At 47.4% G+C, this 14,021-nt stretch overlaps 4 protein-coding genes across 4 annotated transcripts; 2 read left to right on the top strand and 2 right to left on the bottom strand.

Moving 5' to 3' along the window:
• Positions 1-1,737: 1,737 nt before the first annotated feature.
• Positions 1,738-2,653, bottom strand: EV420DRAFT_1039515 (nucleolar protein,Nop52-domain-containing protein). Its single transcript, XM_060465480.1, has 4 exons — positions 2,339-2,653; positions 2,180-2,295; positions 1,975-2,131; positions 1,738-1,925 (listed from the first exon to the last, which is right to left on the bottom strand). The coding sequence occupies exons 1-3, from the start codon at positions 2,515-2,517 to the stop codon at positions 2,022-2,024; spliced, it is 405 nt and encodes a 134-aa protein (XP_060335507.1). The 5' UTR covers positions 2,518-2,653; the 3' UTR covers positions 1,738-1,925; positions 1,975-2,021.
• Positions 2,654-2,945: 292 nt separating this feature from the next.
• On the bottom strand, positions 2,946-4,066 carry EV420DRAFT_1516139 (NADH-ubiquinone oxidoreductase 21kDa subunit). Its single transcript, XM_060471926.1, has 5 exons — positions 3,855-4,066; positions 3,652-3,802; positions 3,529-3,602; positions 3,452-3,467; positions 2,946-3,402 (listed from the first exon to the last, which is right to left on the bottom strand). The coding sequence occupies exons 1-5, from the start codon at positions 4,045-4,047 to the stop codon at positions 3,309-3,311; spliced, it is 528 nt and encodes a 175-aa protein (XP_060335506.1). The 5' UTR covers positions 4,048-4,066; the 3' UTR covers positions 2,946-3,308.
• Positions 4,067-8,469, top strand: EV420DRAFT_1516136 (uncharacterized protein). Its single transcript, XM_060471925.1, has 9 exons — positions 4,067-4,755; positions 4,816-4,894; positions 4,948-5,062; positions 5,108-5,421; positions 5,472-6,707; positions 6,760-7,409; positions 7,456-7,811; positions 7,868-7,925; positions 7,979-8,469. The coding sequence occupies exons 1-9, from the start codon at positions 4,198-4,200 to the stop codon at positions 8,222-8,224; spliced, it is 3,612 nt and encodes a 1,203-aa protein (XP_060335505.1). The 5' UTR covers positions 4,067-4,197; the 3' UTR covers positions 8,225-8,469.
• EV420DRAFT_1328262 (Rapamycin-insensitive companion of mTOR, N-term-domain-containing protein) lies at positions 8,470-14,012 on the top strand. The gene is made up of 28 exons (XM_060468780.1): positions 8,470-8,493; positions 8,561-8,781; positions 8,841-8,921; positions 8,976-9,060; positions 9,109-9,228; positions 9,280-9,520; positions 9,572-9,706; positions 9,756-9,982; positions 10,030-10,196; positions 10,249-10,354; positions 10,407-10,489; positions 10,541-10,628; positions 10,680-10,816; positions 10,865-10,993; positions 11,050-11,195; positions 11,248-11,365; positions 11,417-11,596; positions 11,648-11,782; positions 11,831-11,946; positions 12,003-12,107; positions 12,160-12,211; positions 12,259-12,500; positions 12,550-12,628; positions 12,676-12,767; positions 12,815-13,102; positions 13,154-13,298; positions 13,346-13,491; positions 13,540-14,012. Exons 2-28 carry the CDS (start codon positions 8,647-8,649, stop codon positions 13,919-13,921), a joined length of 3,960 nt encoding a protein of 1,319 aa, XP_060335504.1. The 5' UTR covers positions 8,470-8,493; positions 8,561-8,646; the 3' UTR covers positions 13,922-14,012.
• Positions 14,013-14,021: the final 9 nt, after the last annotated feature.

Here is a 14,021-nt window from a genome sequence, read left to right as displayed (position 1 = left end):
TTGCTTTTCAGTATATGGGTACGAAGTCGCCATTTGATCTTGGCTCCTACTGATTGACTCAGGTGTGAATTTCCATCCTCATCGACATTGGATTGCTATCCTTTGCATTTTCTATCGGGTGTGGGGTTCTCTCCTCTATTCTACGGTGCATTAAAGCATGATATTATGTTATGAGTATTTGCTTAATGTTGATAGTCATCTGGGTTTGCTCTGAAGGCCACTATGACGGCGGTAAGACTTCTTGTGCAGGGATAAGCAAGGGATAGGACATGGCAGAAGGGGAGTTCGATAGGTGGCAGGCCTGTAGCTACCCACTATAATCAGTGTACGTAGGCAGGAAGCGAATGAACAGGTTTTTATTCATAACTATTAATTGATGCACAACAGCGTACATTGTCAATTAATGTTGGAGGTCATCTACTTGAGACTAGTACCAGGTAAAGCTCGAAATTTCACTTCCCGCAGTCGACGAATATCATAAGTTCCAAAGCAGACTAAGTACATCATAATTATGTTATCTGCACCATGAAGGTCGCTAAGACAATTGTCGTTGAAGACACGAGATTGTCGGATGTGGTATATGTACTCCACAACTGATTCTTGAAACTATTCAGAGGTTAGTAGTGTTTGAGCAGTACTCTCTGTGCTAGTCGGGTGGCCTTTAGAGCCTGAGTGGAACAGTTATACTACTTAGCGCTTAGCACTGGTACAGAGACAAGCGGTACTAGAAGATAACATTTGAGAACATGCTGGAGACAAGTGACGCCAATAGGGCCCTAGTAACTCAGACGGATGAAAAGATGCACTTGCGTTGGTTCACATGCGTAATTCTTAGTGTGAAATTGTTGGCAGAATCCACAAGTTGTCTGGTCATCAGAGAATGGAATGGCCAAGGGAACGGCAACATTCACCCGAGGATCACGTTGGATTCCTGAAGCTCCCAGTCGAAAGTCCATGGGTTTAGGTCGATGACAGTGTATTTAGTCGATAAATCGATAGAAACCCGTAGCTAGCTAAAAATAGGGCATCTCATGGATGCAGTCGCCGCTGTTTGGCACCTTATATGGCCCTACTTGCAATTACCTTTGTTTCTGAGAACTTTCTGTAGTAAGCGTGTATATTTTGTCGTCAGCCCATGGGTACCCACTCGCATACCCCCCACTGCGAACCCTGTCACATCTAGTGACCGACGTTTAATTCGCTCGCTACTCGCCTCAGCACGCCCGGACCCTCCGACTTCGGAATTCGGCACCGTGAGATCTGGATCGGGAATAGTAAAAGATAACTGATCACTCGACATGCATAGGAATGGTAGCGATCTGCGCAATGTTGCTCAATATATACTGGAACGAAGTCAATTCGCTGCTCACCAAGCTGTGATTCGAATTTCCTACCTTTTTCGATAACATTTCGGAAAGACAAGGGAGCGCATTTGAAAGTGCCATCGTCTGAAGTTTTCATGACTGAAATATCAGACCGAGTCTTCCCAGTTCTGGAGGCCATGGTAGAAAATGTTTCCCGAGCTAGGAACAGCAACGAGGAGAGAGACGGGTAAGGTCTCACTATTAGTGAGAGTACTCCTGGTAATATGATACAGATGGTCAGACCGAGATGATATCTAGTGGCTAGTCAAGTAGGCAACACTGATTATTACCCTGCTGGTTAAAACGTGGTTGAGTTGATAAATGTATTCTTTTGTGGAAGAGGCTATCTGAAAATTGTTACACCGTTTAAACAACGAAAAGAGTGGATACGGCGCCGTAAAACTTGATACTCATGGAACAAAACCTTGAAATGCGGCTGTGTGGTGCATGTATATGCGGTTGTAGTTTTCGGATATGGACTCTCGGTCGGGAAGATATCGATCTGACGATTCTATCCTTGCGCATGCAAACTTCCTCACAAGCATATAATACTTGTCGAGCCTATAGTCACCTCAGTCCAATAAGACTAAGCATTTCGTGAAGCACTGACCTAAGTCAATCAATTCCATTCCACTCACGAACCGTCGTTTCCCAGAATCAACTTAGAAACGAAAGCGCAGCTGGCGTTGACGTGATAGTCAACACAAGTTCTGTAAGCTCGGTTGCGACAGCTTGCCGAATCAAGGGCTTGTCAGACATCCAGAAGCCTAAAACAATTCAGCCAAAAGTATCATGTCAGATTAACATTGACTCACAATAAAATATTCCTTTCCACAATCTTGCCAACTCCGGCGGTGGAAGCGCATCTTTAGAATCAGAGAGGAAAACTGATAAGTTTTTGATCGCTTTGTTGAGGACTTTTTTGTCTGTTCTTCGAGTGAGAATATGAATTTCAAACAGAGATCAGGCCTTACCTGTACGCGAGATATTTTCCAAGGGGAGACACCGGCGAGGACGAGGACGAGGAGGAATGAAGAATTTTTCGACCGGGAGGATAACCTCCAGCAAATGGAGACGATGAGAACAGAAGCGAAGAAGATTGTAAAGTAGAAGAGATAGAAATCACAGGTATTCCATTCAGAGTGATCAACATTTCTGCAAGAGGTACGGTTGCAACGATGTTGTTGTGTTATTGCTGGGACGACGTGATGGCTTACGAGTGGGGCTGGCTTACAAACGTCGAGAGTGGGAGACAAAGAGTCAGGATGACGGCCACCGGGTCCAACGCAACGGATGCGTGGCTAACTCGGACCGTACTACCGAATTGCCGGCTATGGCACACCCCCGGGCCGTTAATGCCAGGTCTTCCGAGAGGGGTCTGAGCCCCTGATCGAAGGGGGTCTTTGCGCTAGACCTTATAAGGAGCGCTTTTCGCCTTATAAGGAAGGACCCTTTACGCTATTAGGAAGGTGTACCGTTGTTTCGTGCAGATCGACATCGGGCTGCCAAAAATCGAAAAATCAAAGGTCACACCATAAAACCTACTACTAAAGTAGCAGGAATATCAAAACACCAAGTTGTTGAACGAGTACCGCGAGTATCTATAAAGCCGGCTCGCCAGGCTAACACCAAGTAGAAACCTGGGTTCAATTTCTTGTCTCGAGTTTCATTCTTTGCTCGCTAGTCTTCGCTAGTGTATACTTAGAACGGCCTTGACAACGAGTTGAACTAATCCGGATTGGGATAATAACAGCACTTACGAGACGGATGCATAGATACTAGCTACTTGCTTCTCATTAGAATCAGTCACTCTTTATCTTTCATCTAATTTCTTTCGAATCTGAGTCGCCGCCAAGTGCACATTAGTGCATACACATGCACAGTGACACTAGTAAATGGCGATATATAGACAAGAACGTGTATTTCCGTAACCAGATTGCAACTTTACTTGGTCTTCATAATACGAAGGTGACCCGGATGATACTTGTAATTCTCGCTGTAGTTCTTGGGGGGGACTCTCTTAGTTGCAGGAGGCTGCCTGTTAGATGATGAGCAAGAGAGTATTCTTGGACAGTCTGACCACTTACACATAATAATCCCATCCTGGAAGGAGTAAAAAGCTATGAGAAAAAGCGCACTGGATTCGCATAGGTCGAAAACGTACCCTGCTTCTCTGCGAAATGCATAGCGTCCTCCTTCGACTTGAATGAAATCCTTGTTCCTTGCATGTAATCGGCCCTGTTCTCCGTGTCAGTAAACCAAGTGCATTAGGCCAACAACGACTCACGAGCTAGCCCAACCCATCAATGGGTTCTCCCAACGACCACCGCTTAACATGGTATCAAAATCTATACGCCAGCGCTCAGTTTTCGCCGCTCCGCTTTGCATAGTGTTTCGAGTGGGCTGATATATCCGCACTGCTCGGTGACGAAGTTCCTCTGTGAGAACGCGTGAGATATATATTTTCATACCAGAGCAATAGAAACGCACCTGGAGCACCACTCACAACGTCTGCAACCATGACATCTCGGGGAGGAGCGGGGGCTACAATTTCTGACGACTCCTCTGACTTGGTGGCTGGGGTTGACTCGTTGCTAACGCCTCGAATCAAGAGATGCCTTTGTCCTAGAGGCGCACCTCTAACGGCTAAGGCCGTCCTTGCACACGTACGGATGAATGACATGGTAGGATGACAAGAAATCGGAGCACGGGAGTTGCGTGTGTTTGGATACCAAGCCCGTTTAGGAAACCGCCGCCTCATCACCTCGAACGACGAGCACGGTCACTTTCCAGTTCCCTTGCAGGGTAGCTTCATGTCACATTCTCTCTATCCATGGCCCAGGCACGACGACGCGTATCCTATGTTATATTGCCTCCCGACGGGCCTGTTCCTCGCCTGCAACTACCTCCCCATGGCGTATCGCGGTTAGGTTGTACCGGCCCGTTGCTCAGACAGGCCAGTGGCTATGGACAAGATGAAGACATACCGAAGCGTGCCAGACATCCACGCCATCGTCTAGGCGTTGCTTCTCTGGCACTGGATACTTCGACTCAGCTTACAGGCCGGAGTGCTCCGGAAGGCATTCTTTACTCTGGTGGCAGAGATGGAATGGTGATTTCGTGGGACTTAGGGATACCAATGAAGAAGAGAAAGCCGAAACAAGATATTAGTGATTTTCGTCGCGGTGTCGGACGCTGGGAGCTCATGACAGGCTGGGGCGACGATGTTATTGCGGAGGAAGCTGAAGATGCCGATGACCGACCCACCAGCGACGGCGACGTGTTGGGGGATGTTACCGCGTTTTCTAGTAGACGACGGCGGCTTTCTCAGTTTTCTATTCCCTATGAGCAACAGTGGGAAACGGACGTGGATTTATTCAAGCCGGGACAGGTCAGTCTCTATGCCTTGACTGCGCTTGTACAACTGTTGAACAGAAGAATACTTCTCAAGCCGAGCCATTTCCGTCAGTCTGCCCAGTTACATATGGATTGGATCAATGATATAATTCTGTGCAATCATAATCAGACAGGCGAGTCTTTCCACCACAGTGCGTATCGTTATCATAATCCTCATCAACTCCAGTGGTTTCCGCGTCTTCGGACGGCACAATCAAAGCATGGAATCCTCACTCCTCCACCGGTTCTGAGCCATCAAGGATCGGGGTCCATAGCGATTATGTACGCTGTCTAACTCATTGGTACGTGCTAGCCCTGTCTTGGCATGGTCCACTGACAAAACGTAGCCGAGAACAGAACTGGATCGCCTCTGGGTCTTTTGACCGTACAATCAAGCTGTGGGACCTTGGCCGATCGTCGAACCCGGATCCTCTGATTACACTCAATCCTGCGGCTGCTACGGCACCAAAGTCGTCGGTCTACGCGATTGCTGCGGATCCATATGGCCATTCTATAGCATCTGGGTCCCCAGAGCGTGTTGTTCGATTATGGGATCCTCGTTCCGGTAAGAGGACAGGAAAACTAGTGGGACACACAGATAACATCCGAGCCATTTTGATATCTGAGGACTCGAGGTACCTGCTTACGGGTTCTGCTGATGGTATGTTGTAAACATCCCGTTATCAATCGTCTGACCAACATCCTTCTTAGCGTCCGTAAAACTATGGTCTCTAACGTCGCAGAAGTGCCTACACACCTTCACACATCACACCGAATCTGTCTGGTCTCTTTTCTCTTCTCACCCCTCCCTGGAGATATTCTATTCCGGGGACCGATCGGGACTTGTCTGTAAAGTTGACGTTGAGGACTGCTCGGATGTTGCTGAAGGAGAATGTATCGTGCTTTGCCAAGATTCTGGACAAGGCATGCCATCTTCTGAGGGGATCAACAGCATTGTAGCTATGGATGACAATCTCCTGTGGACAGCCACAGGTAATTCGAGTATCCATCGGTGGCGGGTACCGCAGAAACGTTCTATTCGTGCGAACGCGCTCTTAGCAGACGTTGAACCCGATCGTCACGACAACAGTCCGGTGGCCATAATGCGAAGGCAGCGTCGTCAGAATAGTGCTGAAGAGTCGGTCGACACCGTCGGGCCAGCACCAGCTCCCCGTAATTCTATGACGCCCTCTATTCAGTCTCTTAGCTCAGACAACTGGCTTCCGCAGCGTGGACGTGAGGACGAAACGACCTTGTACGGCATACCTTTCGCAAGCCTGGTCAAGCTTGTTTCTGCAAGCGACCCTTTCACTTCATATTCGTCTTCTACCCGAGGTCGAGATCCAGAGGTCGCAACGTTGTACTCCGCTGCTTCCGTCATGTCTGTACCACGATCCAGTCTGCCAATTCATTCAGTCTTACGTGTTCATACGAGTCCTATTCGAAGTTCGAAAACAGGGGATACGGTCCAGCCTGCACCTACTGCACACACAGAATACGAGGAGCGAGAGATAGCAGCAGATGCTAAGCCTCTTCTTGCCTCTCCCGACAATGTGATTCAAGGCGATCACGGGCTTGTCCGATGTATCATTCTCAATGACCGGTTGCATGCTTTAGCTGTTGATACGTCAGGTGAAGTAGCGGTCTGGGACATAGTAAGATGTTTCTGCCGGGGAAAATTTAGGCGGGAGGATGTCGCTGCAATTAGCCATCGAAGCAGCTCAGTGGCGGGAAGCAGTGGCGGAGAGAAAGAGCGCAGCCCTCGAGAAGTGCTGGATAGCGTTAGAGAGCGAGTTGAAGGCGAGGGCGTTGCGTTGCCATGGGCTACTGCTGATACCAAAGCTGGTGTATTGGTGATTAACATGGATGAGAAATGTTTTGAGGCTGAGGTATATGCAGATGAAGTTGGATTCGCCCATGACCGACATTTTAACGATGAATCAAAATGTAGGCTTATTTGTTCGACCCTGTCTTACTCACTGATAAGCATGTTCCATAGTGAATATTGGGAAATGGGTTCTGAGAAACCTGTTTCTTGGCTTCATTCGAGAGGAACAAAGAATGCGTCGTCATCGTGATCGCCGTGGAAGTGAAGATAGCCATCATTCCACATCTCCTGATCGTCACCGGCGATCAGTGAGACCAAGTGCGACTGTTATCGCATCATCACATATGATTCCAGCAGTATCTCCGACTATATCCTCAACATGTTCATCCCCTCTTCTGTCTCCATTGATACCTCTCCATCCGATTGGACAAGAGAGCAACGTAGTTTCGCCTGCCGCACCCCAGTCTTCTACGCTAGCAGGTAACGACAATGCTACTCCTACGCCCCGCATACTTACGCACCAGCGGCTTCGATCTACCACTATCGACGGAAGTACACCTACCGGGTCTTCTACACCCAAAGAGGGAGACTACTTTTCTGTGAGAAGGCAAATTTCATCGCAGACATCGGATGAATTGTCCGGATGGTCTGCGCAGCGGTCGGAGCCAATATCACAAAGTCCGAGTACTCCTGGTGGGTTTATAGGCCTTTTTAAGAATCTCGGAAAGAGCAAGAGACCTGTCAGTGACGTTGGTCCTTCTACCACCCCCATTCCTGGCGTCGTTGCAGCTACAAGTGAAACGCAGACCCCCACCGCCGATGTAAGTGACACAATGAATTTTGAGTCACAATCTAACGATATTGCAGCAAGAGTTTCTCAGTGAATCCGTTGTAGAAGTCGCGAAAACACCGTTACAGAGACTCCTTTTGGAGAACTGGTCCCCACCTTCATCGACTGAAGCGCCACCATACAGTCTGCCGTCTAACCTAACTATTTTGATTTCTGAAGAAGGATCTCCTAACTATAACGCTGTTTACCATGGCACCATCGGTTCCGTCGCTCATGATACACAAGCCTTAGAGGAAGCCATGCCCATGTGGCTCATCGAATATTTGCTCTTGAACAAGGCACCTGCACCTGTTCAGGTGAAAATCAGCTTTGTTCTCCTACCTTATCATTCTAAGGATCCCGACGCGGAACCTCTCCCAGAGCTTATCAATACGTGAGTTTGGTCTTTCAAGTCCCCCCTGATAAATTTTAATGACAAATACTTCATAGTGCTCAATCAAAGCTCACTGCCAACCGCTTCCTTCGTGTGCGCAAGCTCATAATCCATGTTTGTTCTTTTCCTTGCCGCAAGTTGTCCTGGTGCTTATTTCATGTGCGTAGGTGCAGGAAAAGCTGGACAAAATATCTTCGTCTTCCAATTCAAGAGCGGCGTCAATACGATCTTCAGTAGACAGCGCCGGACATCACGAGCGCGCAAGATCACCACGACCTAGAGCAGAAGACTTGTACGAAATCTTGTGCAACGATATTCTTCTCCCATTAGACATGAGCCTAGCAGCTGTGCGCTACTATGTGTGGAAGCAATCGACAGAACTGACGATGCATTATCGGAGAAAACTGTCATAGAAGTCCTCCCTGAATGTTCTGATCTATCACAATGCCGCGGGGGCATTAGACTGTACATTAATTTATTAGGCGTAGTTAACTTTATGCGTGCAGTACACTGTAAGAGCACGGACAATCCGGGGGATTATATTCCATAGAACAATTTGGCGCCAAAGTTGATGTTTAATTCTACCGATAAACACTTTCTAATTACTTATACTACTTATACTTCCAGAAGTCATATTCGTTGGCTGCTTAGCCCTTGAAGCTCTGGAATCCTAATTGGCAAGGTGGGCTGCAAGGTGCACTCCTCTTTATTTCTGTGGGCAATGCCAAACAACGATCTGAAATTTACAGTGGCCCGACATCCGTTGTGATCGACGGTGGTTACGCTACGACTTGCTCGACATCGGGGCGCGACGACACTCAGCTGGCCTGGAGATATGCCTTCAAATCTTGCTGCTCCGTCGCTGTCTGGCTCTCACATATCCTCCTCTACCACTGTTGTCAATGGACCACTTGACGCTGATGACGCGCCTTCGTTCACGAGCTTGGAAGGGCAGGCCCCTGCTCAGCAGGTGAGAGATTCAGTCCTGACGCATACGTCCAAATTCTAAATTTGATGCCTTTCTCTTAGCTCGCGGAGCTAGACAACCAACTCGTGATGCAGAACCGTATCCTGGAGGGCGCAGAGAATATGCTCAAGGTCACTTTGACTGTCAGTAATTGTCTCCGTGTCTTCGTGCGCACTTATTAAGACATTATGATATAGGATGCTCTCCGACTTCAAGTCGAGTCTGAATTGGACATGGCCAGAAGTCGAATTGAGGCTATCACCAATAAGCGGAAGGATATACGTAAGTACTCAGTTTCAATCCCTCGGAGTCTTGACGAATCGTACGCAGAGTCTTCTATTGACAAGGGCAAGCAAGTCAACGGCGCGGCAGCAGTGAAGCGCAAGTTTTTCCAGGCAGGCCATTCCCCCTCTCAAGCTAAACCAGTGAAAGAAGACACCGACGATAAAGGTTCGTCTATGTCATCCTGTTATGCTCATTCGCATTGAAACGGTCGAGTAGGGGACGACTTCCGTACTATGCTTCAGAATGCGTCAAACTGTGTGTCCAATCTGCTCTCACTTGCCCGTCCGAGTACATCGCCACAGACCACCCCGGGCGCTTCCTCATCTACCGACCCTCCCACTTCCAATATCCCCGAAGCAGACAGGCCGTGGATTGATGCAATGTCTAGGCTTACAGTCGTCCTCCAGAAGAATTTACGTGTTCGTTATGAGTTGAATCTAGCAGATGTCGTCCAAGCGTGTGTCATATAGCCCACTCTACCACACATTTCAGCTGATTTAGGTCAAAGTGTCATACCAGCGCTTGCAGATAGGCGTTCGAAACATTGTCGCGCAGCTGCCTATCGTGTCATAAGGCATGCCCTGGTGGATCATGATTCAGTCAAACGTTTGGGAGAACAGGCGCTGGATTGGTACATTGTAAAGTGGGCACTACATGCCGTCTCAAGAATTCGTACTCAGGAAATTTTCCAGGTCTCTCAATCGCGACAGCAAGTACGTCGTTGAGAAAGAGCAGGTCATCAAGCTTATCCGAACTATTGTTGACATCGGTACGATTCGCCACGACTCACATTCGTCCACGGGAGGCTCTGTGGGTGTTGTCCCTCTTTCCGAGCCCGTCATGCGAGCATTTATCGCAGTCGCGGAGCATGTTGAAGACCCGTTCAGACCTATCTGTATATTGACGTTGACCGAAATACGTATGCACGCTACTTTTCCGATTACTGGTATCTTACGATCTTCTTAGTTCTCATCGACATTGATCTCGTTGCCAGAACGGGTGGAACTCGCTTTTTGCTTCATGCCTTGGGTGAAGGACCGGTTGAATTAACTCCCATTTTATCCGCGGCTTTCTTGCACATAGTGGATAGTCCTCGGACTCGATCTTACTTTACCGTTGGTACCGATCTTGAGGTAATCATTTTCGTGCTATGTTCTTGCCAAGTACGCTAACCTGTCTGTATAGACTGCATTGTCTGCGGTCACCGATGCCTATGGTAAAGGCCCCGATCATGCTGAACGGATGAAAAGTTGCACCCAAGTTATACAAGGCATGCTTCGAACCTGGAGTGGTGAATTCTCTTCTCAACGACTGGTTCTTTCAGTGCTGATATGCCATATTAGGTCTCATGTACTTTTGTATGCACGACATGCGCGCACTGCGATCTGTGATAGAGACCCTTCGAATCCCCTCTGTGGAAACAAGGGTATGTTCCATCTTTGGTGGTACTACGACAAGCTCATTGTGCGCGACTTAGGAAATCATTTTAAATATGTTCTTCAGCCTTCTCAAGATCAAGACACCGGAATGGTACCAAACCTTTATCGATGGAAGAAGATTAACAAGTATGATGTGATGTGATATGATCTAGGGAAATGGTTAATCATTTGTCGCAGTGTACAGGAAGAGTCGTAGTAGTATCGATCAACGCAAGGAAGCCGAACAAGCGGATCGTACATCCCCAACTTCAAGGTTGACTGACCACTATATTGCCCTATTGGTCCTCATTTTCACAAACGCGGGGCTGCTTGATGTATGTCTAGTCCAACAATCCGCTTCTGCTTCTAATGCTCTTCCTTAGGCGCTGACTTCTATGCTGAGTGAAACTACAACGGGCACAAATCTCTCGCGAAAGGCAACGCTTCTCATGGCAGAGGTTTTACAAATTGCAAATCGAGTCCTGCCACTTTCTGTAGCTGCGAGAATACAGGTTTGGCATCGTTCTCCAAGTGCATGCTACGTACTCAGTCGATGACCTCGGAACAGGCTATCCCGCAAATTTTTGATATGGCAGCAGATTTCGGTAACGGTGAACACCGAATCATTGGGACATCAGCAATGTCCGCTATCGACAGTCTTGATCGAAACCGTGCACGACTACAACCCGGACCCGTCAAACAAACCCGTGTACGGTGGGTATTTGACGTTTTTGCTGATCTTGACTTGACGGTCTTACTCTTGTAGGGCTAACTCTGTGGAGGACCCTGTTCGCCGCGGACAGCGTCAGGTAGAGCAAGCAAAGCTGAAGATGAACATGCAAATGGATGATAAAACATTCCAGTCCTGTGTTCTGGAAACTCAAGTAGGATTGTTTGCAATTTATGTTTCCTGCCGTTTATGCTTCTATGAACAGGTGATGGTTACAAGAGACTATACGAAATGGAATTTTGACGTGTTACAAGAGCTCATTGAAGGACCTCTGTTAAATCCGAAGCGGATGGAGGAGGCGATCAGGGCAGCAAAGTTTATCCGACGCCTTATGTCATTCTTCCACCCTTTCAGTCATCGTTTCTCGGAGATTCCGAAAAATAAGGTTTTGTAGTTCATCTTTACGTGCAATGACGCCTTTCTGAAGTTTCTTCAGGCTAATCTTCGGTGGGCCCGGTTAGGGTGTTCACTTCTGACAACCTTGCTAGCTAGCCCTGATGGAATGAGGTTCCTATCTATGGAAGATCAGTTTCTTACGCAGATTGTCAAAAGCTTTGCTCAGCTTGATCCCGTAAGACCATTTTTCAAACGCAGCCCTGTTTTTAATCATTCTCTCAAGTTTAATGGTCTTCCTGACCAAGATCCGATATTCTCAAAAAAGAGAGTGGCTGACACTTTGACCTATGGGTATCTGGAGATGCTCGGGACACTCAGTAAACATAAAGAGGGCATCGAGTGCGCTCTGCGTATTCATAATGATGGTACATATACTGATTGCAACATCGTTCTAGATTATTGGAGAAATTCAAGATATTCACCGCGTTCTATCACCTAAGCGAGCTACGAAGTCGGGAGGATCTCATCAAAGGTATCATAGAGAACCTTGACTATAGCATGTGGGTGTCGTTTTCTTTCGGCCGAAGCTTACACAAATCATGGATATGCTAGCGATGGACACCCTCGTATCATCTTGTCAAAAGCCCTTACTTCTAGCTATAAGGTTAGACTTCTGCCATGTCCGGAACTTCAGTACTGAACATTACCAAGCACATACGTCTCTATGCGACACAGCATCTTGGTGATCTTATTCGAGGCTCAGCTAACAATGCGAACGTGTGGACTTTAAGACTTCTTCTGACGCAGCTTTATGATCCTGCACCAGAAGTGTGCGAAATGGCTGCTCGTTTCCTCGAAGAGGCCTGTGAGTCCAAAGAAATTCTTCAGCTTGTCGTCGAAATGCGACCCACCATGGATCATTTGGGTGAAATTGGAAATCCCTTACTTTTAAAGTAAGGATTTCGTTCTACGGTGGTAATGTCAAAGCTTACCTCGACTCAGATTCACATCTACCCCTATGGGCTTTCGATACTTGCTTGACGCTGGATATATTGACCGAGAATTAGACCTATGGTTCAATGTATGTACTGATGATCTTTTGTTGATGTCGCTTGACGGTTATTCCAGGAGCGGAATCTCTATTATGTAGTACAAGTAGAGGTTTTCCTTTCCAAGGTATTCCACGGTTCTAATACTTCAGAAGAGGAAGATGATTCCCTGTAAGTTTGATCTCGTGTTATTAACAGGTCATTTGATTTCTCTCCAGCGCCTTTGAGGGTACGGTACCACCTCATTTCTACGGTGAGATGTCGAAAACCGAACTGGGCTGTCAAATTTTGCAAGAGAAAGGACACTTTTCCGATTTCACCCAATTCATACGTCAGCATGGTCTTGAGGGAGAAGATACGGAAATTATCATGAAGTTAAAAAGCATCTTATGGGCAGTGGGTAATGTTGGAGCCACCGAAGGAGGCTTATCGTGTCTTGAGGAAGAGGACATTATTCCAGCGGTATTAGATATAGCCAACAACTCTCCGATACCATCAGTTCGTGGGTAAGTTTTTTAATAGTTGCTACTATCTTTTCTTATCTGATCGTGTCCAAGGACTTGCTTCTTCGTCTTGGGACTAGTTTCCTCGACTTCCCAAGGCGCGGAGATCCTTGATGATTATGAGTGGGAGGCGACGGTGACACCACTCGGATTGCCCACTGGACTATGTATACCGATGGATGCGGAGAAATTCATTACTGTAAGCATCTCTGTTTCAATACCCGCTACTGCTCACTAGTTGTACAGATACCACCCTGGACTCAACACACCCCGGAATCACGCCAGTCTCGCCTTATACCACCAACTTCTGAGGTTGAGCTCGAAGTTATCACAGCCCTTCAGAACCTCTCAAACTCTGTTATTGCAAACGCAGCATCTCGAACATTGACCAAGTGCGCATTGTTCTCTAGCCGTCGTCTGATGCTGACACCATGCCATAGGATGAAATCACGACCTGAGTACCGCGCAGTGTTCTCCTCACCAACGATGTTTTTCCGAGCCCTTCATATGATATCAATGCAACGGTATCGACTGCCAGTTCGCAGATATATCATGGACTTGTTCACCGTTGAAATGGACTCAAATCTCATTGCCAAGCTATTGGACGCAGCAAAATCCTTGGAGGCTCATCCTGACTATAAACCACCAAAGTCTGCGGCGAATCGGGTAAGCATATTTAGCCGTCTGGGACGAAGTCGCCGGCCAGAGGAGAGTGACGATGAAGGCGAGGATGATGGACCTGAGGCAGAGGATGTTCCATTGTCGAAAGATCCACCGCCTATTAGTTGTCGTCCTGTGAGCAGGATTATTGGGTTTGAGTGACTGTACAGTTTTATAGTTGATGGACTACTGGATATCATTATCTTGCGTGTTGTATCTGTACTATTTAAATAATTGCACATTTGATTAAATGATTTTTGAA

This window comes from Desarmillaria tabescens, assembly GCF_030435595.1.
Source record: "Desarmillaria tabescens strain CCBAS 213 chromosome Unknown EV420scaffold_6, whole genome shotgun sequence".
Lineage (NCBI taxonomy): Eukaryota > Fungi > Basidiomycota > Agaricomycetes > Agaricales > Physalacriaceae > Desarmillaria > Desarmillaria tabescens.
Note: the sequence above shows the minus strand (reverse complement) of the source record. Positions and strands in the feature narration are given on the sequence as shown.